The sequence below is a fragment of the Erpetoichthys calabaricus genome, chromosome 7, assembly GCF_900747795.2.
Source record: "Erpetoichthys calabaricus chromosome 7, fErpCal1.3, whole genome shotgun sequence".
Taxonomy (NCBI): Eukaryota; Metazoa; Chordata; class Cladistia; order Polypteriformes; family Polypteridae; genus Erpetoichthys; species Erpetoichthys calabaricus.
The window spans coordinates 168,987,996-169,015,342 of record NC_041400.2 but is presented as its reverse complement, the minus strand read 5'-3'; the positions used below and the strand labels follow the sequence as shown (position 1 = coordinate 169,015,342).

The 27,347-nt window shown below is 43.2% G+C and overlaps 1 protein-coding gene across 2 annotated transcripts; it reads right to left on the bottom strand.

The window, feature by feature from the left end:
• Window positions 1-18,458: 18,458 nt before the first annotated feature.
• f2rl1.2 (coagulation factor II (thrombin) receptor-like 1, tandem duplicate 2) lies at window positions 18,459-27,088 on the bottom strand. Of its 2 annotated transcripts, none has more exons than XM_051929521.1 (2): window positions 26,834-27,088; window positions 18,459-19,941 (listed from the first exon to the last, which is right to left on the bottom strand). In XM_051929521.1, the coding sequence occupies exons 1-2, from the start codon at window positions 26,890-26,892 to the stop codon at window positions 18,873-18,875; spliced, it is 1,128 nt and encodes a 375-aa protein (XP_051785481.1). In that variant the 5' UTR covers window positions 26,893-27,088; the 3' UTR covers window positions 18,459-18,872. The 2 variants fall into 2 exon arrangements, with proteins under 2 accessions (XP_051785481.1, XP_028661533.2); XM_028805700.2 differs by having other exon boundaries at window positions 18,463-19,948; window positions 26,838-27,080.
• Between the last annotated feature and the right edge of the window lie 259 nt (window positions 27,089-27,347).

Sequence of the window (27,347 nt, the reverse complement as noted above, 5' to 3'; positions counted from 1 at the left end):
GTGGGGTCTGGATGTGAGTCTGCTTCAGTTTTCTCTCAAAGTCCAAAAATATGTGGGTTAGGTGAACTGGCAAAGCTACATCATCCTCTGATGCTTGTGTGAGTGCGTGAGTGTGTGTGTGTGTGCATGTGTGTGTACAGTATGTGCATGTTCATCCAGCGATAGCCTCAGGCTTTGTCCAGGAATTGTTCCTGCCTGCACTCATTGCTGTCTAGGCTAGGCTCCTGCTGCCCCCTGCTCTGGACAAACAGATTAAGATGGTGGATGTTTGGATCGATGAATGTTGTAGTCCATCTTGACCAAAGCAACTCTCTCTTGTATGTCACTGATCATTGTCACGCACGCGCGATTAGGGAGCCGCGGAATGACCTAAACTGTTGCGCGAAGACATATACCAGACGGGAATGGCGGAGTACTAACCTTTCTCTATTTATTTCCAAACAGAAAGAAAGACACAACACCGCCAAGAACGTCTGAACATGGAATCTCAACACGCCACTTCCGCCTTCCCTCTGTCGCAGCCCAATGACGTCAGCAGTCCCATCATCCATCTCGGTTCCTTCCCAGCAGCGCTTCATCCATTTCCGGTCCCTCCCTCATAAATGTTCCCCCCGTCCACCATGATGGCGAACGGTGTTATGACAATTGTACAAAAAGTATTATTGAATCGCACTTTTCCCACAGTATACGGGGCCGGAAAACCCCAAACCTTTATTGACTATAAGTGTCTTTTTTACAGTGGCGTAGTCGGCAGGAGAGAAAGGTTGTCCGAACATGACAGAAGGACAGGACCTGAACGAAGTGTTGACCGGGATGGCTGCCCAAATTCAGAATCTTCGGATCGCACACGCAGAAACAACGAGGGAGCTTGAAGCAACTAAGGCAAGGCTGACAACGGCAGAAGCGGTAAGACCGGAGCCCTCCAGACCTCCGCCTCCTCCGATGGTACCGTTGTCCGATGCCGACGATATAGAGTCGTACCTCGGCATATTTGAGAGGACCGCCTCTCGCAACCAGTGGCCGCGGGCGGAGTGGGCGTCCATTTTGGCTCCGTACCTGAAGGGTGCTGCGCAGCGGGCCTATTATGATCTCCCCGAGGAGGAGGCCGCAGATTACGACCTCCTAAAGCCAGAGATCCTTAGTCGCTACGGCATCACTACGGACCAGCAGGCGAGTGAGTGGCGAACCTGGCAGTTCAACCCCGACCACCCTGCCCGAGCCCAGGCTTTCGAGTTCTGGAGCAAGATGGGGCGTTGGTTAAGACCAGAAGGTCCCCAGGCGCGTAAAGTCGTAGAGCAGGTGGCTTGTGAGGGCTTAGTAAACGCTATGCCAGGATATCTCGCCCAGCAGGTCCGTAGACATCCTTATAAAGACATGAAAGGACTCTTGGAGGTCCTGGAGCGTCAACTTGCGGTTCACCGAGCCGGGGGATCGGAAAAGCCGGCTCGTGGCGCCCGACAGGGACGGTCCAGTCACTCCGAGCCCACACGTCGCGTGGCGGAAGCACCGCTGAAAGCCAAGGACAGACCCGGGCCACCGCGCTGTTTCAAGTGCGGGGACCTCGGTCACCTGTTGTCTGCCTGCCCGTTGTATCAGCCACTCCAGGAGCCAATGGACTGCACTTGGGCCACCACCGAAAGGTACTGTGCTCTGTCAAACCCTCTGGCTATTCCGAATACGGGAGTGGTTTTAGTAAATGGTCATTCTGTGCTTGCATTGTTTGATTCCGGCAGTAACATTACCATTGTTGCTCGCCGTTATGTTTTACCGCAACAATGGCGATACCAGTACGTTAGTGTAACTTGTGTACATGGGGAGACCAAGTCTTATAAGTCCGCAAAGTGTTTTCTGTCATGGAATGGTGGCTTGTCTCGATTAACAGTCGCAGTGTTACCCGAGCCACCTTTTCCTGTCATTTTGGGACACGACTGGTCCAATAGCAACAGCGGGAAACAATTAACCACTCCTAGGGCTAAGTTGGGTCTTGTTATGGGTACGCGAAGCACCACCCCCGCGGCTCCCAGGCCATGCACACGGGCGACCGCCGTAAATAACAGTGACCGGGGGGAAGAGTCTCTAGCGTCGGACCCGACCCGGAAGATGATCCGGGCGAGGGCACGAGCCAAAGTGTCTGCAGAGCTCCCGTATATGCGGACCCAATAGACTCTATGATCAATCAGTTCCGGTCTACCCCCGCGTCATTTAAAAGGGAGCAATGGAATGATGATTCCCTAAAAAACGCCCGGAATGCAATTGTTTCAATAAATGACCATTTGTCTGATGGTTCCTTACCACCGGAGCCCTACTTTGTATTAGAACATGATCTGTTGTATCGAGTTGCGAGTCACGAAGGTGGAGCGCGGAAGTTATTGTTAGTGCCGCGAACCTTCCGGCGGGAGGTTTGCGAATTGGCACACTCCCACCTCCTGGGCGCCCATTTGGGAACCGAAAAAACGCTGGAGAGAATTAAACAGTGGTTTTATTGGCCAGGAATAAATGAGGAGGTCCGACGTTTCTGTCAGTCCTGCCCGGAGTGTCAGATCCGTCAGATTCCTAGGAGGGACCGCGCTCCTTTAGTTCCTATTCCCCTTATTGATGTTCCCTTCGAGAGGATCGGTATTGATCTTGTAGGTCCCCTGGAACCTTCGACCCGTGGCCAAAAATACATATTGGTCATGGTAGATTACGCAACTCGATACCCAGAAGCGGTACCCTTACGGTCCGCTACTTCCAAGAATATCGCACGGGAATTAGTCAGGCTCTTTGCCCGAGTGGGAATACCTAAAGAAGTCCTCACGGACCAAGGTACTCCCTTTACTTCGGATACGTTCAGGGAGGTTGCTAAGTTACTGAAAATCAAACATCTGAGGACGTCGGTTTATCACCCGCAAACCGATGGCTTAGTGGAGCGGTTTAATCAGACACTTAAACAGATGTTACGTAAGGTAGTCAGCGCGGACAGTTGGAACTGGGACGAGCTTTTGCCCTTCGTGCTCTTTGCTTACCGGGAAGTCCCACAGGCCTCCACGGGTTTCTCCCCCTTTGAACTCTTATATGGACGTCAGCCCCGGGGGCTTTTAGATATATTAAAAGAAGGCTGGGAGGAGGAGGCTCTGCCTGGCTGTAATGTTTTGGAGTACATCGCGCAAATGCGCGATAGAATGAACAAAATCCGACCCATCCTAAAAGATCACATGACCCGTGCTCAAGCAACGCAAGCCCGGTCCTATAATAAAAATGCTCGTACCCACTTCCCATTCTAAATTGCTGGCCCATTGGCAGGGTCCCTATGAGGTAAAGGAGCGGAAAGGGCTGGTGGATTATTTGGTGAAACAACCGAATCGTAGACCTGCCGAGAGAGTGTACCACGTGAACTTGTTAAAGCCGTGGAGAGATAGGGACGAGGCTCCACCCTCCGGTACCGCCCTCTCCCTTTGCGCGCGTAAACTCACACTTAACCTCGGACCAGACTTAACCCCATCACAACGGCTGGAGCTGGAACATGTTATCCATGCCGTCCCCGAAGTGGTTAGCGAGGTACCTGGCCGTACTTCCTTGATTGAGCACGATATTGTTACTGACCCGGGGGTGATAGTCAGGGAGAGACCCTATCGCCTCCCGGAAGCAAAGAGGACGGAAGTGGAATTGGAAATCCAAAGGATGCTGGACATGAATATTATTGAGGAAAGCTATAGTCCCTGGTCCAGTCCTATCGTCCTCGTATCTAAGCCAGACGGGTCCTGGAGGTTCTGCAACGACTTCAGGCGTCTGAACCAAGTCTCTAAGTTCGATGCCTACCCTATGCCCCGAGTGGACGATCTCTTGGAGCGCCTAGGGAGGGCACAATACTTGACTACCTTGGACATGACAAAAGGGTACTGGCAAATTCCCCTAACGGCATCCGCCAGAGAGAAAACAGCATTCAGTACCCCTAGTGGACATTGGCAGTATAAGGTCCTCCCATTCGGGTTGCACGGGGCACCTGCTACGTTCCAGAGTCTGGTGGACAGAGTGCTACGACCCCATCAATCCTATTGTGCCGCCTACTTGGATGACGTAGTCATTTATTCCGGCACCTGGGAGGAACATATACTGCAGGTGTATGCTGTTCTTGCCACACTAGCGAAAGCCGGCCTCCGCATTAACCCCCGTAAGTGTTACTTTGGCTTAAGGGAGGCCAAATATTTAGGCTACCTAGTTGGGCGGGGACAGGTGAAACCTCAATGCTCCAAAATAAAAGACATCTTAGAATGGCCCCGTCCGATGACCAAGAAACAGGTGCAGGCTTTCTTAGGGTTGGCGGGGTATTACCGCCGGTTTGTTCCCCGTTTCTCTGAAAAGGCAGCACCCTTGACTGATCTGACAAAGAAAGGGTCTCCTGTCTATGTGGTATGGAACCAGAAAGCGGAACTGGCATTCAGTGACTTGAAAACGGCCCTGACGTCGGCACCTATATTACACACCCCTGATTTCTCTTTACCTTTTCTTCTCCAGACCGACGCTTCGGACACAGGCCTGGGTGCAGTGTTGAGCCAGAGTGTCGACGGTGCCGAACACCCCGTGTTTTACCTGAGCCGGAAACTGTTGGACCGAGAGACCCGGTACGCGGCGGTTGAGAGGGAAGCCTTGGCCATTAAGTGGGCGGTGACTCATCTGCGGTACTACCTGCTGGGTCGTGAGTTCACTCTGGTAACGGACCATGCCGCCCTGCAGTGGATGGCCCTGCACAAGGAGTCGAACCCTCGTGTCACCAGGTGGTTTTTGGACCTGCAGCCATACAAGTTTACCGTTACTTATCGCCGGGGTCCCCTTCAGGCCAATGCTGATGCCCTCTCCCGGGTTCACGACCTCTCGGTTCGGTCCGCCCGACCCGGTGGGTCTGGGCTGAGGGGGGGGTCATGTCACGCACGCGCGATTAGGGAGCCGCGGAACGACCTAAACTGTTGCGCGAAGACATATACCAGACGGGAATGGCGGAGTACTAACCTTTCTCTATTTATTTCCAAACAGAAAGAAAGACACAACACCGCCATGAACGTCTGAACATGGAATCTCAACACGCCACTTCCGCCTTCCCTCTGTCGCAGCCCAATGACGTCAGCAGTCCCATCATCCATCTCGGTTCCTTCCCAGCAGCGCTTCATCCATTTCCGGTCCCTCCCTCATAAATGTTCCCCCCGTCCGCCATGATGGCGAACGGTGTTATGACAATTGTACAAAAAGTATTATTGAATCGCACTTTTCCCACAGTATACGGGGCCGGAAAACCCCAAACCTTTATTGACTATAAGTGTCTTTTTTACATCATTAAAACAAATAGTTGAATATTCCATACAATTTGAGTTACAGATCAGTATATTGTTTCATATTTAACATGAGAGAGGTTCTTTCAGCTTGTATACAAGTATTTTCTTTTGTATTTTGTATACAGTATTTTCTTTTTTTACACATCCAATAGCTAACTACTGCTGGCAAAACCAAGGATTAAGCACAAACGGTTGAAATGACAACTCATGTGCCCGGTACTTATGTTCAAACTGGGGCGAGGTGGTCTGAGCAAATCTCCATCACTCGTCACACTCACCCTTATAGCACAATATTTTAAACATAAAAATGTGATATCTGTCTCTTTGTTTAAGCAAATAAATAACAGAAAACGCTCCGACTTTCAGATCAGTTAACTAAGTCACACCTGAATGTTATGCTGTGTGTACATTTTCTAACTTGTTAAAATAAGTAAGTGCTTATTTGTTCACAAGTATAATAGGTGGACAATGTTAAAAAAACACAGTGTTCTGTCATTTAAATATGGGAAACGGTATTTATGTAGGGCGGCACGGAGGCGCAGTGGGTAGCACTGCTGCCTCGCAGTTGAGAGATCTGGGGACCTGGGTTCGCTTCCCGGGTCCTCCCTGCGTGGAGTTTGCATGTTCTCCCCGTGTCTGCGTGGGTTTCCTCCGGGCGCTCCGGTTTCCTCCCACAGTCCAAAGACATGCAGGTTAGGTGGATTGGCGATTCTAAATTGGCCCTAGTGTGTGCTTGGTGTGTGAGTGTGTTTGTGTGTGTCCTGCGGTGGGTTGGCACCCTGCCCTGGATTGGTTCCTGCCCTGTGTTGGCTGGGATTGGCTCCAGCAGACCCCCGTGACCCTGTGTTCGGATTCAGCGGGTTGGAAAATGGATGGATGGATGGGTATTTATGTACTTTTTCATAATTTCAAAGTGTTAAATGTATTAATGTGAGACTTACTTCATATTGTAAATTTATATTATAATTTACCATATTTGAGAAGGGGATGTGATGTAAATATGTAGTGATATAGTTGAAGCTCTAAGAATTTTAATTACTTATTAAATAAATGTCAAACCCCACCCAAGTGAGTGAACAATAGAACATTAGGAAAGTTGTGACAAGAAGAGGCCATTTTGTCCACCAAGTTTACGAATCCTCTTCACCTAAATTGTCCAAAATGTAATCAAGTAGTGATGTGGAGGTCCCTGAAGTCTTGCTCTTGTGGTGCCCGGCGGGCATCCATGCCCGGCCGGGACGCCTAGGAGGAGTGGAGGAGGGCTTGTGCCGCCTCCAGGACACGAGGGGGCGTCCTCCCTGGTGGCTTTGGGGACCACGGGTACGGAGCTTGGAAGCTCAGCCCTGTAGTGGCCCGTGGTCAACGCCAGGGGGCGCCCCAATGCCTTGGGAGTGTTGGCCCTCAGTACTTCCGCCACACCGGGAAGTACTGGGGGGAAGAGACTTGAGGGCACCCGGTGGACTTCCGGCTTCACCTTGGGAGCTTCCGCCACACAGGGGTGTGGCTACGGAGGCCCTGACGATGCACCTGGAGCCCATCCGGGGCACATAAAAGGGACCGCATCCCTCCAGTCAGGGCGAGAGTCGGGAGGAAGAAGACGAAGCGTGTTGGAGAGGAGTGGAGGCGGACCAGGAAGAGAAAAGGCATTGTGTTGTGGCCAGGACTTGTGAAAGGGTGATTGGTGCTTTGGCACTGGGTTTGTGCACTAAGGACTTGTAAATAACTTGTAAATAAACGTGTGTTGGGTGACATGAACGTGTCTGCCTGTCTGTGTCCGAGCCAGTCTTCACACTCTACACCACAGTAGTCTGTAGTTTATTCCACATGTCTGTGGTGTCCTGCCTGACACTTGTACAAAACCTGCCATCAACAAGTTTCCAACTGTGTCCCTGTGTTCTTGCTGCATAACTCATTTTTAAGTAACAACTGAGGTCTACTGTACTAATTCCCTCATAATTTTAGACACGTCCATCATGTTCCCTCTTGATCTCCATTTTCTTAAACTGAAAAGGTTCAGTTCCATCAGTCTATCCTCATAGGACATACTTCTTTGGCCCAAAATAGTTGCTCTCCTCTGGACTTTCTCTAATGCTGCTATGTCTTTTTTGTAATATGGAGACCACAGTATTCCAGATGAGCCCTCACCAGTGCATTATAAAGGTCACCTCTCTTGACTGTTACTCTGCACATCACAATATGTAACCTAATGTCTTATTAGCCTTCTTGATCTACATAGCAGCGACTTTACTATGACTCCTAGGACCTTCTCATAAGGTATAGTTTCAAGTTTCAGATCTCCCATTGTGTATTCAAGCCTAACATTTTTACTTCCATCATGTAATATTATATGTTTGCTTAAATTAAATTTCATCTTCCACAACTGTATCTCAAGTGATGTACACCTCTTAAAATCATTGTTTGTCACATTCCCTATGTGTTCTTCCAGACTTCATTGTAAAGCCGTTAAGATTTTAGCCAAATCATCAACCAACTGCCCCCCAACCCTCAGCCCATTCTCAATTCACTCTATGCTTACATTATGTGTTCAACGTCTTACATCAATCAAGACGAGGACCGCTAGGTTTAGTAAAAGTACAATGTGTCTTGTATCGAGATGAAGTTATATGTATTTTATGTTTTATTTGTGTTTTTATTTATTTGGAGTTATTAGTTTTAATGTCTATGCTATTTTTATTGGTTTCATATGTGATTATGTATTGGTGTACTGTCTCTTTATATGTTCCATGGCCTTTGTGGGTGAAACCCTAAGAGGCAGAGCCACTTGTCAGTCTCTATTTAGGACCCATAAATACTGTGGAGACAGACAGCTCAGTGGGAATCATGGTGAAGTTTTTTGGAGTGCAAGTATCTTTATTGAATTGTGTTTTCTGGGACTTGTTCGCTGTAGACTGACTTTTAGACAACCTGTTTAATACTTCTGTCTGCTCTGTGAAGCTTTTGTTTCATTCTTTTGTTATTTTTTTCAAGTAAGTCTTCCTTTTATAAAGATTCTTTTGTTAGCCCATCTTTCAACCAGCTGAGGTTTATAGTTACCCTCCTCTGGTGGGGCTTTTTGTGATACTGAAAGACATTTCAAGGATATATCAGGGTGTGGCCAGTAAGGTGCATAGTATCACCCCAAATCACAGACACAATTGCAAAACACCAAGTCCTAGGTGCAAATAGATTATTAATAAGGAAATACCTGTCAGAAGGCTTCTCTTCACAATATACCATCAACAGTTTATCTTCCCAGTGTATTTCCTTCTTCCTTCCACTCTCCCCAACAAGGCTTGTCCACCTCCTCCCGACTCCAACTCAGTGGACAGTGATGGCCCCTTTTATGCCAGATTTAGGAATACTTTGGTGCCAAGGAGGAAGCACTCCCAGGTCTGGAATCCAGGGAACCCAGCAGGGCTGCCCCACGGGACCACAACTCCTAACATGCCCTGCTGGTACATGAATGGGCTTACTGGCTCAAGAATGTTGCCATCCAGTGTGTCGGGGAAGCATATACTGTACACTTGGGAGGCAGTCCACCCCCCCATTTATCCACTACACTGGCCTCCCTGGTAGGTAAGGGTACAGGGTTTATCCCAGCCGGAATGTCAGCCCACCCCTGCCATCCATCACAAGAGCTACATCCCTTTCAGGCATACAAAACATGAGACACTTCAGTGGGAATTAAGCCTAATGAAATGAGAACTTTTCCAGGCAGGCAAAAAAGGTCTGGCCTAGCCAGTGAAGTCTTGTAAGGCATTTTTGAGGCCTCACACCTTTTAACTTCCATAGAGGCTCCAATTCATGACACTAAAAAGTCATCTGTGATAATTTAATGACCATGACTAAATGTGCTTGTGGAACTGGATCATTGTGGAATGTCAGGAAAAAGCAATTACTTTTGTTCTTATACTTTATGTTTCCTTATTTACATAAAATTGCAGTCAACTGGTTCTGGTATGCCAGCAAAAACATTTTCACGAATTAAGCAGGATTTTCTTTTCATGTGGGAACTAAACACACGACTCTGAAGACCATCAACAACAAAACAGAAATCTGATGAAACACCCAAAGCATCTTCGTAAGCAGTAACAGTCGCCTGCTTTAACTCCCCTGCTATTCGGTCCCCTCTGGGGAACCCATTATTATTGTTTGTTTGCTTTCTGCCTTGTGAGTCTATAGCTGTTGGCAAACTGGGGCTTCCATTTCACATGTAAATAATGGGAAAAAATGGGATTAAGGTTTAACAAGTGTTATCATAATTGATCCAACCTTGGGATTCTCTGCACATTCAATAATATGCTGACATTGACTGTTTTTATGAGCTGCTTGTGTGTATGCATTTGTTTAAAGGAGCTTCTTCATAAAGAAAGACTACCATACTCAAGAAAGTAGAATATCATTTTCAAGGATTGTGATTGTAAGATTTGGATCACGTACGAGATGCAGAAGCTGTCACATTGTGGTACTCCAGGAATAATCTCTCACTCAACATCCGCAAAACTAAAGAGCAGGTCATTGACTTCAAGGCCCAGAGCAGAGCCAGCACCGCTCTAAATCAACAGGGACCTGGTGGAGAGGGTCACATCCTTTAAGTTCTTGAGAACTTACATTTCAGAGGTCCTGTCCCAGACAACAAACACTCTGACTGTGGTCAAAAAGTCCCAGCAGTGACTGCATTTCCTCCAACTTCACTGGAAAGTGGAAATGAAGAAGAAGAAGCTGTTCTTGACCTTCTACTGCTCAACCATTGAGAGTGTTTTAGCATACTGTATTTCAACATGGCATGCTGGCTGTACAGCAGCAGACATGAAAGCTCTGCAGAGGGTAATATCCACGGCAGACAAAATCATTGGCTAGTCTCTGCCCTCCCTGGAAGATCTCGCCAGTGTCCAATACCTCCACAGAGCCAGGAAAATCATTAAAGACCCTTCCCATCCCGGCCACTCACTCGTCACACTATTGCCCTCCAGCAGGCGGTACAAGAGCATTAAAAGTAAAACAAAAAGATTTGCACATAGTTTTTATCCTTGGGCCATTTGAATTTTAAATTTTAAAAACTCAGAACTATTATATATATTTTATTCCAGTATGTACAACAATTACTTGAGTGGATAATAATTTCTGTCCCTTATTTATTTATGTATGGTATTTGTTACAGGATGTGTGCATTTTATAATATTTGTTTGTCATTGTTTGTTGTACTGCATCATTTACAGATTTTAACAATTTAGTTTTAACAATTCCTGGTACAATATGACAATAAAGTCTTTCTTCCTTCCTTTAAAACATATAAAATTAGCTACTGTCATAAAAAATTAAAGAGATGTAGAAGAGATGTTGGTTTTCCAAAAAGAGGAAAAAAAAGCACCTTTCAAGACTCTCAAAGTGCTTTACATAGGAAGGGGGGAGCCAGTTTGACCACCACCAATGTGCAGCATCCATCTGGATGATGCAATGGCAGCCATTTTGTGCCAGCACACCCACCACACATTAGTTTCTAGATAATGAAGATGTGAGAGAGGCAGTCAGCCAATTAGAGACAGAAGATGATTAGGAGGCCGGAATGACCAGGAAAATGATGAACAATGTAGCAAGGTCATCTGGAAACACCCTACTCCTTATGAAGGATGCCCAGGGATCTTTTATGACCACAGAGTGTCAAGACCTCGGCTTTACCTCTCATCCAAATGATGGCGCCATTTGTACAGCACAGTAGCCATTCCAGGTACTGCGTTGGGGCTTTGGGATCCACACACAGACCACAGTGTAAGCTCCCCCTTCTGGCCTCGCCAACACCTCGTCCAGCAGCAACCCAAGCCTTTTCCTGGTTGGTCTCCCATCCAAGTGCTGGCCTGGTCTGAATGTGCTTAGCTTCAGGTGGATGACCTGTTCTGAAGTGCATGTGGCATGGCTTAACTAAACATGGGAGTACCCTGCTTAATTAAGATTAGCCAAAGTGCTAGTTATCTATACTAATAAAAGGCAAAGCCCTCACTGACTGACTGACTGACTGACTGACTCACTGACTGACTGACTCACTCATCACTAATTCTCCAACTTCCCGTGTAGGTAGAAGGCTGAAATTTGGCAGGCTCATTCCTTACTGCTTACTTACAAAAATTAGGCAGGTTTCATTTCGAAATTCTACGCGTAATGGTCATAACTGGAACATATTTTTTGTCCATACACTGTAATGGAGGAGGCGGAGTCACGTATCGCGGAGTCACGCCTCCTACGTAATCACGTGAACTAAAAACAAGGAAGACATTTACAGCAGGAGTCGCACGCGGGAACGAAGGTAAATGACGTTAATTTTTGACTGTCTTTTAATACTGTGTAAGCATACATATTAACACATGTGCAATTAAACGTGTGCATTTACGGGGTGATTTCTCAGGCTTAAAAGCTCACCTTTTATCAAACGCGGGAACAAAGGTAACTGACGTTGTTCACTGTCTTTTAATACTGTGTAACCATACATATTAACACATGTCCAATTAAACGTGTGCATTTACGGGGTGATTTCTCAGGCTTAAAAGCTCGCCTTTTACTAAAAAGGTAAATGCAAAACTATTTTCAATCAGTTTATTGAAACGCTCCCGTTAAGTATTGCAATAACATATTCGCGAGATAAAAGAACGAAGTAGGGGGAAATGGAGGAAGAGCCGCAAACAGCGAAGAGCAAAAAATTAATTAAACAATTGAGAACGGAGCGAGTTAAGCATACAAGCATGTTCATAAGGGAAACAAAGCACGGTGTAAAACGTAAGTTTAAATTAAGTTTATAGAAACGCTCCCGCTGCGGATTGCAATAACATATTCGCGAGATAAAAATTTAATGAGAAGACACGAGGTATAAACGAACCACACGCCGTGGCGCAACGTTAGGGGCAACAGTTTCAACCATTCTATGATCTGCTTCTCGCAACTGAAAGACGGCACATGGCGGATGTTAGCCGACTTGCTGACCGCAACGTTAGGGGCTTCAACTATGGCGCTGATGCCACATCTCAGTGCCAACACTTTGCAGACTCTACTTAAAAGACACGCCCTCCTCACTGGACAGTTAAAAACACCAATCAAATTAACGATGACATCAAGTATTACCCAATCAAAAGTAGGAAAGGAGGCATCTTCATAAAATGCGTGTGGGATGATTTGCATGAGACGCTGCTTTAAAAAAAAAATGATAAAAAAAATACGGGCTAAATCCCGTCCAGTATTGATTCAAAACGGGACGCGCAATTTCATTCTCAAACGCGGCACGATTCCGTATTTTAAAGGACGGGTGGCAACCCTACAGTGCCAGGTAACCACCCATACAATCAGATTGTGATTCAGACTAGGAATGCAATGAATGTAATTACCCCGATCTACATACAAGGCGAAAGTCTTGCAACATTCAAAGATGATGGTTTGGGATAAGTACACCATACAACATAAAAGAGCTTATGAAGCCTTGAACCGAAAAAAGCAAGATCTCAGAGATCGTAAAAAAAAAAATAGGAGGTAATGTCGTTTTACTCGCTGTAGATTTTAGTCAAACATTAGCAGTTATTCCACGACGGAGACCAGCAGATGAACTCAACGCGTGTTTAAAATCCATGCTTCTCCCACGCTCGGTTATATGTCGCGTGTTCTCGGGTAGGTGCACCAAAAAATGTATACATTTAAGCATGTAATGGGCAAACAAAAAATGAGGTATACCCGAAGGCACTGCAGTAGTACTTAATGTAACTTTACTTCTTAAATGTTAATGTTTTACTGTTTAATAATTTATACGCTTCTTATATGTTGTTCAAATTCTTTTATCAAAATACCACTGACAGCGCAATGCACGATAACATGGAGTGAATACACCATACGCATCCGCCCACGGCTGCCCTGCTGTGCGCAGATAGGAGTTGATTCTACAATAAAATAAAATAAAGATAAAAAGAGTAAAACAATCATCACCCATAAAGCGTGTGTGTGTGTATATATGTGTATATATATATGTTGATATGTGGATGTGTATATGTATATATATATATATATATGTAGATATGTATATATATGTGTATATGTATATGTATATATATGTTTATATGTGTGTGTGTGTATTTTATATATATAAAACACAGCAACACTCATAACAATGACAACACAATTACATTGACAATCATGTTATGTTATTTTTAAAATGTTTCCTTTTTTTTTCATAACCTCTTTAACACACTACTTCTCCGCTGCGAAGCGCGGGTATTTTGCTAGTATTATATATAAACGTCTACACGTGGAAGTGTGTGTGTGTGTCTGTCCGGCCCGGAAGTGAGAGGTGGAGTCTCAGGGTAAGGGCTCTGCCTCCGAGGAAACCAAAAACTCGCTTATCCACTAACGCACAAGCGATGCGAGCACAGTGGCAAAACAAACCCTCCTGGGAGAGAGATGCCCAGAGTAGTTCCTTTCAATTACCTGACATCTCTACATTTCATTTTCTTATCTGCCGATTTCAATAGTTTCTAGGACCCTGGGTTTTTTACAGCACGGGCTTACACATCTAGTAGTTCTATAATGGGTTAAGGTTTTTAAATGTTGCCCCTTTTGTCATTGCTGGCTGAAATCCAAGTGTCCCAGCTGCCATCTTACGCTACTTTTCTATCAATTTCTCTGCAGCGCTGAGCAGAATGTTTGCTCTTTTTTTGTATGATTGGACTCCATAATTGGAGTAACTCCTTGCTGGGCCAAAACCATGAACTCCCCCTCCCTTTGTATATTCTGGTTTACTGTAGTTTCATGAATGGATGCATAATCCCACATTAATGAACCGTATGGCTGTTTGAATTATTGAGTCCTTGACACAGTATGCCAGGTGGGTTTTTGTGTTGTTGTCCCCTCTATTGAACCCTAATTATGGTAAACATTTTGAAACTCCACACACTATATATGTTAAGTTGGGTTAAATGTAATGCACATGTAAAACTTCGTAAACATCCATTCAGATGTTTTGGAATAAGGTGTGAAATATTCAACCAACCCAAAACAAAATTATCAGAAAAGTGACAACAGCTATTGACTTACCTTCATACAGTACGTATGACAAAAATGACCCTATAAACTGATAGTAGCGCTGCTTACAGTAAATGGAAGGTTCACTTCTGTCCAGTATGGTCCCTTCTCCAGTTTGCTCCACCTCTGGTACTTCTCCATGACTTCATCCTTCCTGTTCTATTTTGGGGCCCCCACTACCATCCCATAAACAAATTCAACTTACACCTGAAATTTACACAAGAGAATTTCCTTTCTTAATTTAACATTTATTAGAAATGCCTGCTGAATCTCCATTTTCAGCAAATGAACAATGTTTTTTCTGCATTTTCAAATTCCATCTAATGCTCATCATTTCATTTTACATGTCTCCAATTTTTTTTCCCCAGACAAGGCCTGCTGTACAGTAAGCCATAATTTTAATTAACTAATGTTGACAGCTGTAATTGTAAAAGGATGACGGATGTTTTAATTATATATTTTCAAAAGCAGCACCTTTTGTAGTTTAAAGAAAATGCAAAATGGTCACAGGAGCCTACAGCCAAGTCACTTGTGAGTGCAAGAAAGCTGCCACCTTTAACTCACTAAGACACACCTGGCTGACATTTTCTGTCTCGCCGTCTGCCTCCAGGGCTCTCCTCCCTCTTTCCATTAACGCACATTTGCCTATTGGTGTGAAGGCTGCAGAGATACTGACCTTTAACTTAGGGCTGAGAAGAACTGGTTTGTTGGTGTCACCGGAGGGAACAGGCCACTCTATCCTTTATGCAGAACTGAACAAAGTCACTTGTCACTGCATTCCAGCCACTTGTACCAACCTGCCTTTAACTACGACATACCAGCATACCATCTGTCTACATGCTCTCTTAACTCTGGTAGCACAATACAGAGTCTCAGTTCTGTCACCAATACCTTCAATTGCTTATTTATTTGGCTTTTTTGGAGAAAACATAACAAAATAGAAATTACAAAAACAGTGCAGTGCTAAATTATTCAGCATGCTTGCTCATTGTGCTGTAGGGCACGGCAGAACAACGTTTTATACTCTGTGGACCTGGCTTTGATTTCCTGCTCAGTAAACCTGTTGAGTCTGCACACTCCCTTCTTGTCCATGTTGAGTGTGTGTCTGTTTATCTTGCATAACCTAAAGGTGTGCAGTGGAGGTTAATCAGAGTGAGTTTGAAGAGTGAAAGCAAACAGGCTTTGCGATGGATACATGTCACATTCATGGCTGAATTTCATTTCTTTGCTTAGTAGATGATTTTATCCAAAGTGACTTGCAAAAGACGTCAACATAATCAAGTAAACATCAGCCTGATGGACTGTTTGGGAACAAGTATTACAGGACATTCCAAAATTGATCGTCACAAGTGAGGAGCTCTGAAGAAGCTTGTTACAGTTCCAAGGTTACAAAAAACTAACAGCTAATAACAATTAGAAATTCACCAAACGAGAGTATTCAAATGATTCTTAAAGACATTAAGGGAGTCAGAAGTTTGTTCCACCATCTAGGAGCTACACCTGAAAAGAGTCTGGACAAGATTTGTGCCATCACCAGACTGGAGAGGTCAAGAAGGAGCAAAGGACCACACAAGTGTCTCCACATACTGTATATATTGGTCCTGACCTACTGAATACTCTGTAATCAAACACCAAAGATCTGAACTTCATATGTGCTACTACAGGAAGCCAATGTAGTGATCTAAAAAGAGGAGTGGCACATGCTCACCTCAGCTTGTTGAACACCAGACAGGCCTCTACATTTTGAATCATCTACAATGGCTGGGTGACACATGCTGGTACTCCTTCCAGCAGATAGCTGCAGTAGTCCAGATGTGACAAGGCCAAAGCCTGGACCAGGAGATGTGCTTTGTACTCAGTCAGATACGGTTTGGTCTTGAAGCTGTTGAAAAGAGTGAGTTTGTAAGACCAAGAATAATAAGAAGGCCCATCTTTGCCAGGTTGAGCTGGAGATGATGTTCCTTTACTCAGTGAGATATGCAGAGATTTTAGTTGACACTGTGTGGTCCTCTGGAGGGAACTGCAGGTAGAGCTGTGTATCATCAGTATGGTGCTGATAGGAAAAGCAATGGGGCCTAGTCAGAAGTTTAGAGAGAAAAGGAAAGGACACAACACCAATCTTGGGGCACTTTCCTGGTGCATACCCTTGACATCTCTCCTCACAAGGACACATGCTAGGATCTTCCTGAAGGGTAGGCAGTGATGCCAAGGTCACAGGGGGTGGCAAAGAGGATCTGGTGGTTGACTGTGTCAAAGGCAGAGAGGAGAATTTTAGCAGAGTTCTGCTCTGCAGCTGATGCTACCAGGATAAGCTACCTAAAGATGGGGGGCAATAAGTTAGAGAGTAATAATATACAAATATCATGCTGGTAAAATTGAATTTGAATCGCGTCTGTACATGGATGATCTATACATGACCTGTCAGCCAAACAGGTACAGTACCGTGATAGCAAAATCATTTTCTTACCAAAGAGGCCTATTTCCTTTCTTTGTACCAGACTCCGAATTGGCTGGGTGAGGTAGAGCAGCTCCTTTTATGCAGGATGCGGAAATACTTCCAATGCCAGGATGATGCACATGGGAAGCACTTCCGGGTCAAGTGGAAGTCTCACTAAGTTGGGATAGCTGATTCCTGTAGCTCCCCCTGGAACTCAGTAGGGCTGACACATGGGACTACAGTTCCCAGAACAGGAGAGGACACGGCCCCAGTCCCTGGAGTACTTCTGTGCTTGCCTGGTGTATACCCTTTACATGTTTCCTCACCAGACCACAAGGTAGGACTCATTCCCCTAAGTGTGTAGGGGGAGAATACGACATTCTTCCCCCTGTCCTTCCATTATACTGGCATCCAGGCTGGTTAAGATTCTTTAGTCAGGCTCTGCTGGAACTCCAACCTACTTGCTTCTATTTTCATGTTGGCGTCTAAAGCCCACCTTCTGGCTGAGGCAGGAAACACCCCACCTTTCTTCATGGCCACTCAGCCAGCTAGGGATCATCCTTGCTGAAGTGCCAGCCCATGCCTGCCATCCATCACAGTGGGCAGTGTTGTGCATGAACTAGTTCAAAAGAGCATGTTCATCGAACAAGCTCATTTTTCAAAGAACGGTGAAATTAATTTAACGTATTTGCAAGTGAAGAACTTGAACGTGAGTTAGTTTAGGTTTACGTGACATTCTGGAAGGTCCAGATTAGAAGTTGTGCCTTATCCTGTAATGTAGGGGTGAAGCCGAATCTGAATACAGTATTCAGATAAGTACAAATAATGGATTTTTATGAATATTTATTTTGTATGACTTTTTGCCATTTATTTGTATTCGGAAAAAATAACGTCAAATCAAATAGACACTGTCTGTGTGTGCCTGCGTGTGCTTAACCTGCAACCCCACTGACACGAGCATGTGGTGAAGTTCCGCTTTCGCTTTTAGGAAATCATCATACTTCGCTAGGCCACTTTATATTTTTCCCCCGTTGGGCATACAATATGTGATGCGAATTTTGACCGGCAGCGTAATCGGTTAGTTCACCTACACGCTGTTTCCATAGTTACCATTTGTGTCACACAGATGGAAATTCAGCAGTAATTTATACGTATACTCCAATTTCTTTTTTGACCGGGCGAATATTAACATATATGGTTATATGTGTTTGTTGCCAGGTATAACTCAATAAAGTGTTTTTAAATAAAAAAGTCTTAATAATAATTGTATTTTATTCAAGAACACTGTAATAGCCTAATATAAGGCAAGCAAAATTGAAAAAAGTTAACTCATGGGTCATTTATTCTCACTCCTTAAAAAAATACAAAATGAACTGAACATGAACTAGTTCAAAATTGAAATGGTGAACTATGAACGTGAATTTATTAATTTGAACTGAACTTTGAGCTCGTTCTTGTGAGGTTTGAACTTGCACAACACTGACAGTGGGTTTGAAAAATGTTATATTCTGCTATGATTTTACATTAACAGCCAAGTTTCATTTCATATTAATATTTTATTAAAAAGGTATGCGCATGTAAAAATCTATTTACAAAACTTTGGTATTACTAAAGAAATAAAAATCCAAATAAACATAAAAACATTTTTCCTGTATAAAAGTATATTTCCGTTTTGTTAGAAAAACCTGTACATCATACATTTCTTTAACCCATAAAAAAAATAAATATATTTAAAAAATTAAGAAACAGTCCTCAGTGAACATGCCTTACTAGCATTAAAAAAAGGAGAATCCACTGCAAAAACATGTACTTGGAGGAGGTTTGGCATTTTGAGAGGTTTCACAATGTCCTTGCTCAGCGGACATGACACGATAACAAAAAGTGATAAAGAACATTGTTGTATCAAAAGTGAACTTTTGTAAGGACACCAAGAATCATGAAAGCGGACACCAAATGCTTTTCGCAGCCAAATCTCTCCTGACGTCATTGATCAGATTGCACTCCTTTTACTTTTGGCCCACTCATTGGAGTTCATCAGCTGTCAGGCCGGCTGAAGAGACGCAGTTTGCAGACAAATCTCAACAGGTTGTATTGCTGGTGCCTTGTGAACTTGAAGTAAAACTTTTGGTTTTCTTGGAGTATTTCATTGAACTGAAAGAAACTCGCATTCTTTCCACTGTCCTGTTGCTTCTGCAAATCAAGGTGTTTTTCACGTTGTCCCTGAACTCTTGAGAAACAAAGTAGTAGACAAAGGGGTCAATGCAGCTGTTCAGGCTGGATAAGCACAGGGCGGTAATGTAGACGGCGTATAATGCGTCATTGTTGGACCGAATTTGGGCATAGTGAATGACCAAGAGGATGTTGCTGGGGGTAAAGCACACCAAGTACATAACCAACACTATAATAATCAGACGAATGGCCTTTTTCCGCTTTTTTCCAATGTTGTCATCTTTCATAGAGCCAGTTAGGGTTAAGATCATTAACACATATGCTACTATTGTCAGTATAGCCGGGAAGAAAAATGCTCCAATGGCCATGGACAGAAAGTAGCCAAACATGTTTAAAGTCATGTCCTCTTCTTCAAGCACATCATGGCATGTGGTAATGTTGAGTTGGGCAAGATGTATGGTTTGCTTCTGCATAAAGAGCGGAATGGTGCTCAGGACAATTAGAAGCCAGATGGAGATGGAAATGCCGATAGCTACCGAGGTGTTCTTCCGCTGGTGGGACATCGGGTTCACAATGACCCAATACCTCTGGACACTGAGGCAGGTCATAAAGAGAATGGAACAGTACATGTTGCTATAGAAGAAGCTCACGAGCACTCTGCAGAGGCCTTCTCCATAGATCCAGTTGTTCCCATTTATGTGATATGCAATCTTAAGAGGAATCCAAATGGCAAAGAGGAGGTCTGCAAGTGCAAGGTTGGCCATGTAAATTGAGGCCGGGTGTCTCTTCTTTGCCCGAAAGATGAAAACCCAAAGAGCCATGGCATTAGTGGGTACGCCGACAATGAAAATAATAATGTATAGGATTGGGAAAAAAACTGTTGTCAGGCTGCTCGTAAGGATCTTCTCTGCATAATGACTCAAATCGTTGCTGCTTTCGTCCGATGGTCTATGGATGAAAGAACGTCCAGAGCCATTTCTGTTTGCTGAAAACAAAAACAAAAAAAGTTCAATGATTTTTAGATCACAATATTAGTTACCACAGGTAAATTAATGTAAGGAATTATTAAGGAAAAGACGGCATAGCACATGTAAGAACCTGAGTTTTACTGAACAATCAGAAGAGGGAGGTCATGTTTGATCTAAGTTGACCTAATGATTTATCTTGACTTTCAGAAAGCATTTGATAAGGTGCCACATGAGAGGGAAGAAGTAGGAGTTTAGGGTGTTGTGTGTAGCTGGGTGCAGAACTGGCTAAAGCAGGGGTCGCCAACTCCAGTCCTGGAGGACCACCGCAGCTGCAGGTTTTCATTCTAACCCATTTCTTAATAAGTGCCCCATTTGTGCTGCTAATTAACTTCTTGTGAATTCATTTTAATTTAATTGCTTTTTTAAGATGTTTCCCTGTCTTCTGAATTGCTTCATCTCTTTCCTTAAATGGCACCCAAACAGAAATGGGCCTTAAACTCCAACTAGCTGCTTAATGAGGTGTCGATTCTTGTAGTTAATTAAACTCATTCTTTAATTCTATGGCTTGCTGCTGTTTTTATTGTGCAATAGCAGACATTTGTAATATTGTTGATTTTCTCTTTTCTAAGAGCTCTGTGAAAATGTTTTGGGGACCTGAGCAGATATGAATTTCTCAGGAATGTCTCTTTCTTTATTTTTACATATTGTATGTTTTGACTCATTTTGTATTTCATTAATTGTTTGGCTACTAATTAAGGAAAAAGAAACTATTAAGGTGTCTGAGTCTTCAATAGCAAGTCTATTAAAATTAGTTCAAAAGAAGTTAATTAGCAGCAAAAACAGGTCACTCATTAAGAAAAGGGTTAGAATGAAAACCTGCAGCCACGGTGGTCCTCCAGGACTGGAGTTGGTGACCCCTGGGCTAAAGCACAGGAAGCAAAGGGTTACGGTGATGTTAAAAGTGGTGTTCAGAAGGGGTCAGTGCTAGATCAGCTGCCATTATTTATATAATATACATAAATAAATGATTTGGATAGGAATATAAAGAACAAGCTGGCTAAGTTTGCTGATCAGATGATACCAAGCTAGGTGGACTGGCAGATAATCTAGAATTTGTTGGATCATTACAGAGGGGCTTGGATAGCATACAGGCTTGTACAGATGAAATTTAATGTCAGTAAATGTAAAGTATTACTTGCAGGAAGTAAAAATATTAGGTTTGAATACACAATGGGTGGTCTGAAATTGAAAGTTCACCTTAATAGAAGGATTTAGGAGTCATAGTGGACTCTACACTATCATCTGCCAGTGTTCAGAAGCCATTGAGAAAGCTAACAGAATTTTAGGTTATATAGCACCCTGATGTGTAGAGTACAAGTCCAAGGAGGTTATGCTCAGGCTTTATAATAGACTAGTGAGGCCTCATCTGGAGTTTTGGTCTCCAGGCTACAAAAAAAGGACATAGCAGTGCAGAAAAAAAAAAAAAAAAAATCAAGAAAAGAGCGACTAGGTCGATTTCAGATTTCAAGCAACTCCCAATTCATCCAGGCCAGGCTGCCATAGCAAGTTCAGCTGCTTGAAAGAGGCTGCACAACTTAGATCTACATGGGAGATGTGCCAGGAGGAAACCTTTGCTGCCCAGAAAGAACACCAGATCATGACAAAACTAAAGCCATGAACATCTAAAAAAAAAAAAAAAAGTGTCCAGGACTTCTGAAACAATGTGCGTAGCACAGACATGGCAAGGATGGAGTGGTTTGGCTGCAATACCAGAAGAACAACCTGTCTATCTATAGCACACTTTCATATAAAAGCTGTAGCACAAAGTGCTTTACAAGATGTCAAAGGGATAGTTACAAGTAAATAAAAACCAAATTAAAATTAGATTAAGCAATGAAAACACAAACACTCATGTGATAGATATATAATTAGAGCTGAGCCCTTATATATAGAATCAGTTTTTAAGTCTCTAAAGAGGTCTTGTCATTTTCTAACCCACTGAATCTAAACCAGTTTTGCGGGGAATGCTGGAGGTTATCTCAGGTAGTATGGGGTGGAATGTAGGAACAAACCCTGGACAGGTTACCAGTTCATCACACACTCAAACACACACACATAGGTGTCACCAATTCACCTAACCTGAATGTCTTTGGACAGTAGGAGGATGCCCATGCAGACATGTGGGGAGAACATGCAAACTCCACACTGGAAGGCCCCAAGTCATGAACTCCCAGTCTCTTTACTGCAAAGCAGCAGCACTACCACTGTGCCAACTCTACAGAAGGCACATATAGCAATAACCAAAATTTTTGACCAAAAGAACCCAATACCAACTGTAATTCTTGCTGATTAAAATGTTCTAATTTGGGGCTGCTTTGCTCCATCAGGGCCTGGAGAAGCTCACCATCATAAAATCCACCATGAATTCTTCATTGTACCAGAGGGAGCTTCAGGATAATAGAAGACCATCTGCCAGAAACTCCACTAAACGTGGACTTTACAACATGATAACTCTAAATATACCAGAAAATCCACCAGAGAGTGGCTGAAAAAGAAAGAAATGGAGGGCTCTGGAATGGCCCAGATCTGAATCCCATCAAGATGCTGGGGATTTGAAATGGGCTGCGAAAATAAGAAACCCCTCAAACATTCCACCGGTGAAAGAACTCTGCATGGAGCAGTAGGAAAAACTTTTTTTCTAGTCAGTTATAAGAAACAACTACTATGGGGGAGAGCACCAGCTGTTAGAGCCAAGGGTGGACTTACTTTTTCCAGATAGAAATGCATGTCTGCTCATTTTTTTAATTGAATAAATTATTGCAAAGACAAACTTTGATTGTAACCCACCAAACCCCCCCCCATCACCTGATGCACCTGATTTTAAATTTTAGGTGTTTATAGATGTTATTACATTTAGGGGTCTACTTATTCCTCATACACCACTTGTATCATTTAAAATCAGGGGTCATCAATCATGGTCCTGGAGGGCCGCAGTGGCTGCAGGTTTTTGCTCTAACACAATTGTTTAAATAGAAGCACTTATTGCTCAAGTAACACTTCTGCTTCATTTTAATTCTCTTGCTTGTTAAGATTTTGAACCTTTATGGCTTATTTTAGTCTTAAAGAGCTGTATTCTCGGTTTTTAATGGCTCCTTATTAGCAATAACATGCAAATGACAAAAGAGAAACCAGCAGTCCTCCATTTAGCTGGCGTCCATTTACGCCTGTGTGTATTTATCATGCACTATTGGGTTTAATTAAATACTTGGAAGGAAAATAGAGAAAAAAAATGAAGGACTGAGAATTGCTCATCCATTTTAGCCTTCAAATCATTTGGATGATATCCTTAGAAAGGGGAAGAAAATCAAGGATATGAGAATGACCTAACATGGTAGAGTTAGAGCACGAACAAGTCATGAAATTAAATTATTGGCAAGAATTGCTTTCTACTTAAGCAACTGGGTTAGAACAAAAACCTGCAGCCACTGCGGCCCTCCAGGACTGTGATTGAGGACCCCCGATTTAAATAAACATGCATGCAATGGGTTGGCGCCCTGCCCGGGACTGGTTCCTGCCTTGCGCTCTGTGTTGGCTGGGATTGGCTCCAGCAGACCCCCATGACCCGGTGTTCGGATTCAGCAAGTTGGAAAATGGATGGCTGGATGGATGCATGCAATGGGCTACAAAATGTATACTCAAAGTTCATTTTGAAATCTCTGCACAATGTACATTCATTTTATTTAATTTATCAATTGCCTGTATTTTGTCCTGAGAGTCTGTATCTTTGTGTTTCTGCTGCTGTATGCAACAAGATTTCTCCTATGTAATATTTTATATTTATTTATAGATACTGTTGAAATGAAGATTAAATCTTGATAGGTCTACTACATATGTTAAACAAGAAAAAAAATTAATAAGGTGTACTAGCTTTTAACATGACTGTAGTTCGAGATTTCTGCTATGTTTTCAACTTTTTTAACATTTGAATTAAATCTACGGCAAAGTAAGTAAAGTACAATCAGTAGCACAGAATATTCAAAATCAAACAATTCAAATTCACAAAGAGAAGTCATGTACTTTGACTTTGCTGGGTGCAAACGGACGTAGGAGTTTGCTTGTGTGTGTGTTTGAGAGAGCCCTAAGGTGGACTTCCCAGGGCGGGGTCCTCCCATCTCGCTGGCAGCGTGACCACCCTGACTTAGAGGAGGGGGCTACAGAAATTAGACAGAAGGATAAACAGATAACATCACATAAAAAAAAAATAAAATAAAAAAAAAAAACACTCAAGATGATGATAATTCAGATGTAAGGAGCAAGAACCTTTTGCAAGTCAAAACATTTCCTGTGCAATACAAGAAAAAAAAAAAAGAAGGTGTCTATTCTCTGTGGTTGATTTTGTGCATTGCAGGATTAGTAAGACCCTGGTCTTAGTCAAGTCAAACCTGGGTGGGACGCTAATCCACTACTGGGCAAACTCACTCACAACCAGGGCAATCAGGAGTCGCAAAGTGTAATAAGTGACAATGGATTGGCTGCTTTAATCTTGTAGGTTTCACTTATTGTATTCCCTTTATTTTCTTAAAATAATCTCAGATTTGATTGTTTAATATATTAAAAATAAGATACGAGTACCTCATGTTTTATAAACACAGAGCACATCATTTCAAGTGCGAGAGCAGCCCCCATCATCGCCCGCGTGGAGTTCACGTTTCCATGTGTAGAGTTTTCTCGCGGTGCTCCCAATTCCCTCTCACATTTCAAAGACCTGTGCATTGGTGACTACTGGCCCAAAATAAAGGAGTGCATGCAGTTGCACATTTAAGTGTGCATAACAATGGACTGATGGTTCCTCTCTCAGGGACGGCGAGTAACTCTTTAAACCCATTTAATTCAGTGCAAGGCCATAAACGTAATGGACAGGATGTGTGAGAAACAAGTATAGAAAATCTGGGACGGAGGTTACAATGGGAAAAGCATGCAATGTCAATAACTGCACTTTAACACACATCATAGGAGTACAAATTGATCGTTCCTAGCATCAGGATCTTGGCAAATAAATCACCGCTATGCATAGATCTGCAGTACATGCCAATATAAAATAAACCACAAAAAAAAAAAAAAACAGCATGAAGTAAATCTACCCAAGTTGTGCCTTCACTGTACGTCTAATCCTACATTCAAACAATGCATTTAAAATCTAGTTGTACAAGATGGGGAAAACGTAATAAAATCCACATGTAGCAGTTCATACAGATTTCGAACTTCATGATGGTGCATATTATGTACCTGTAAGTTTTCGTGATGCCACGCGTTTCTCAACGTTATGGTTAGGCAAAAAGTTCAACGTATTTCTATTTTCATTATAATTATATCTATCTATTTCCGAAAATACTCGTGCAAACAGTAGTTGAAATGGGTGAGTCTATCATCCAGACTTCTATCTTCCAAACCCGCTTGTCCAGAGCAGGGTCGCGCTGAAGAGTGAATCCAACAATCAATTATGAGGGGTCTGAACAATGAATGCCCATCACGTAGATTTGAAAAATGTAAAACATTTGATTTCAAATGACCCTGTAAACGAGGAAGACAAAACATCCAAACTAGAAATGACTTTGCATATCTGAAAAAAATGTTTTCGTTGTCACGTAGACAAACACCTACAAGATTTTCAAGATAAAAAACAAACAAAAAAAAACAGCGGATTGTCCACTCACAGGACTAATAATATTTTCTACACATTCCCACTAAGGTCTCGGTGATCCCGGTTTTAGGGATCAGGTTACAGGTCTGATTCTGGTTGCGCAATCGAAACTGTGCTACCTGCTTAAATCATCCCCTCCCACGTCGCCTCCGCGAGTCTTCCCTGTTCTTGACAGACTATAAACCTAAAGAAGAAAAAACGAGTTTCAGGACTGAAACCTGTTGACACGAGAATCGCTGATCAATTACGAATTTAATGAAGACATGTGACTGAGGCACCCTTGATGTTCTTAATCGGTTTCGCCTGCAGGTTACGACAATCGCAGTCTGTAAATTGGCCCGATGCTAACAAGTCCTGGCGCCTGTACGAAGTCCCATTCGGGGCGGGCTCCGAGCAGGTAACTCTGTTTTAAACGAGTTCGATAGTGGATGAATGATCTTTAACACCCCCCCTTTAATAAACCGTGACAAATTACTCACTGTTAATACTGCCTTTCACTGTTATTTGCTGGCAAAAGTTTATAGCTAACAAAATGCGGTGTGTTAGAAATGTATTCACTTCAGATAAAAAAATACATGCAGGCGCGAACTCCTTAAGCTTTATTACATAGCATTGCTTGCTAAACTGCACTACAATCGCCGTTGTATAGGCGGTAAATACTCTGCATTCTGCGATATTTATATAGTGAAACGTATGAAGGCTTTCAGAAAAATAATGTTTAACCGAATAAAATTGCCATATTGTCTCTGCAATGTCGATTTTAAAACAGGCGAGATACAGAAAAGTGAGTTTTACGTGACAACCATAGAATACAAAACAGGCACGGACTCTGATAAAAAGATAAGGTGTCAAACGTTAAAAACCATAATTGCAACGCCGATTGATATCGAGATCCTTTTTGAAAGGAAAAAAAATCTCTCAAAACAACACCCATCCTAAAGTGTGATCACTCCAAGGAAGGGGTGGCCAGATGGCTCCGTTAACAATAGACTATGGAGCTTTTGCACACTTTTTATATGCAGACGCCGATCTTATTAACACACAGGTCGCAGCGAATCGAGGTGCACTGTGTCAGAATCGAATGCGAGACAGGAACGAGAACAGGATGTTGTTCAATAGACAGTAAACACGAATAATACAGACCATAGACAGCATAGCTGACCCAAGATTAACATTAGGACAACAGGTAACCGCCATCGACTCACCTTTGGACCCTGAGATAATAGGCAGCAGAAGTAATCCGATGATGATTATTCGCATTGTCCCGTCTCTCGCGTTTACTTGAGATGAGCTGATTATAAAGGAACACGAGCCGTACCCTGTAAACTCCCTGTTAAACTGAAAAACGAAATGCTCCGCGGCGACACTTCTGGAGCTGTTCTGATATCCACCTGCAGAGGAAGAGGCGATGCAGGTGAAGGCGTGGCTTTCCTCACGTAGCTCCTCCCACAGCCCATAGTTTTTACGACGTCATTGTTCAGACGATACGAGCTGGATTTCTTCCAGGAACACAATCCTCACACCTTTTACTCACGCTGTCTTTTGGTGAAACTTAATAGCATCTGAATGACGTGTGAATGGCTGTGTTTTAATTAAAAGTGAAGGCACATCAGTACAGTATGTATGACCGGGAATTGTGCTGGAAGCTTAGCTGGTGCGCACATCCAAATGAATGGGCTTTCATTGTTAGTTCACGATCTGCTTTCGCTTTCAAA

Coding starts and splice junctions, on each gene's coding strand:
- f2rl1.2 (XM_028805700.2), bottom strand. CDS start 26,892: ATGCGAATAATCATCATCGGATTACTTCTGCTGCCTATTATCTCAGGG. Junction 19,949..26,837: donor TATTATCTCAGGGTCCAAAG/GTGAGTCGATGG, acceptor TTTTGTTTTCAG/CAAACAGAAATGGCTCTGGA.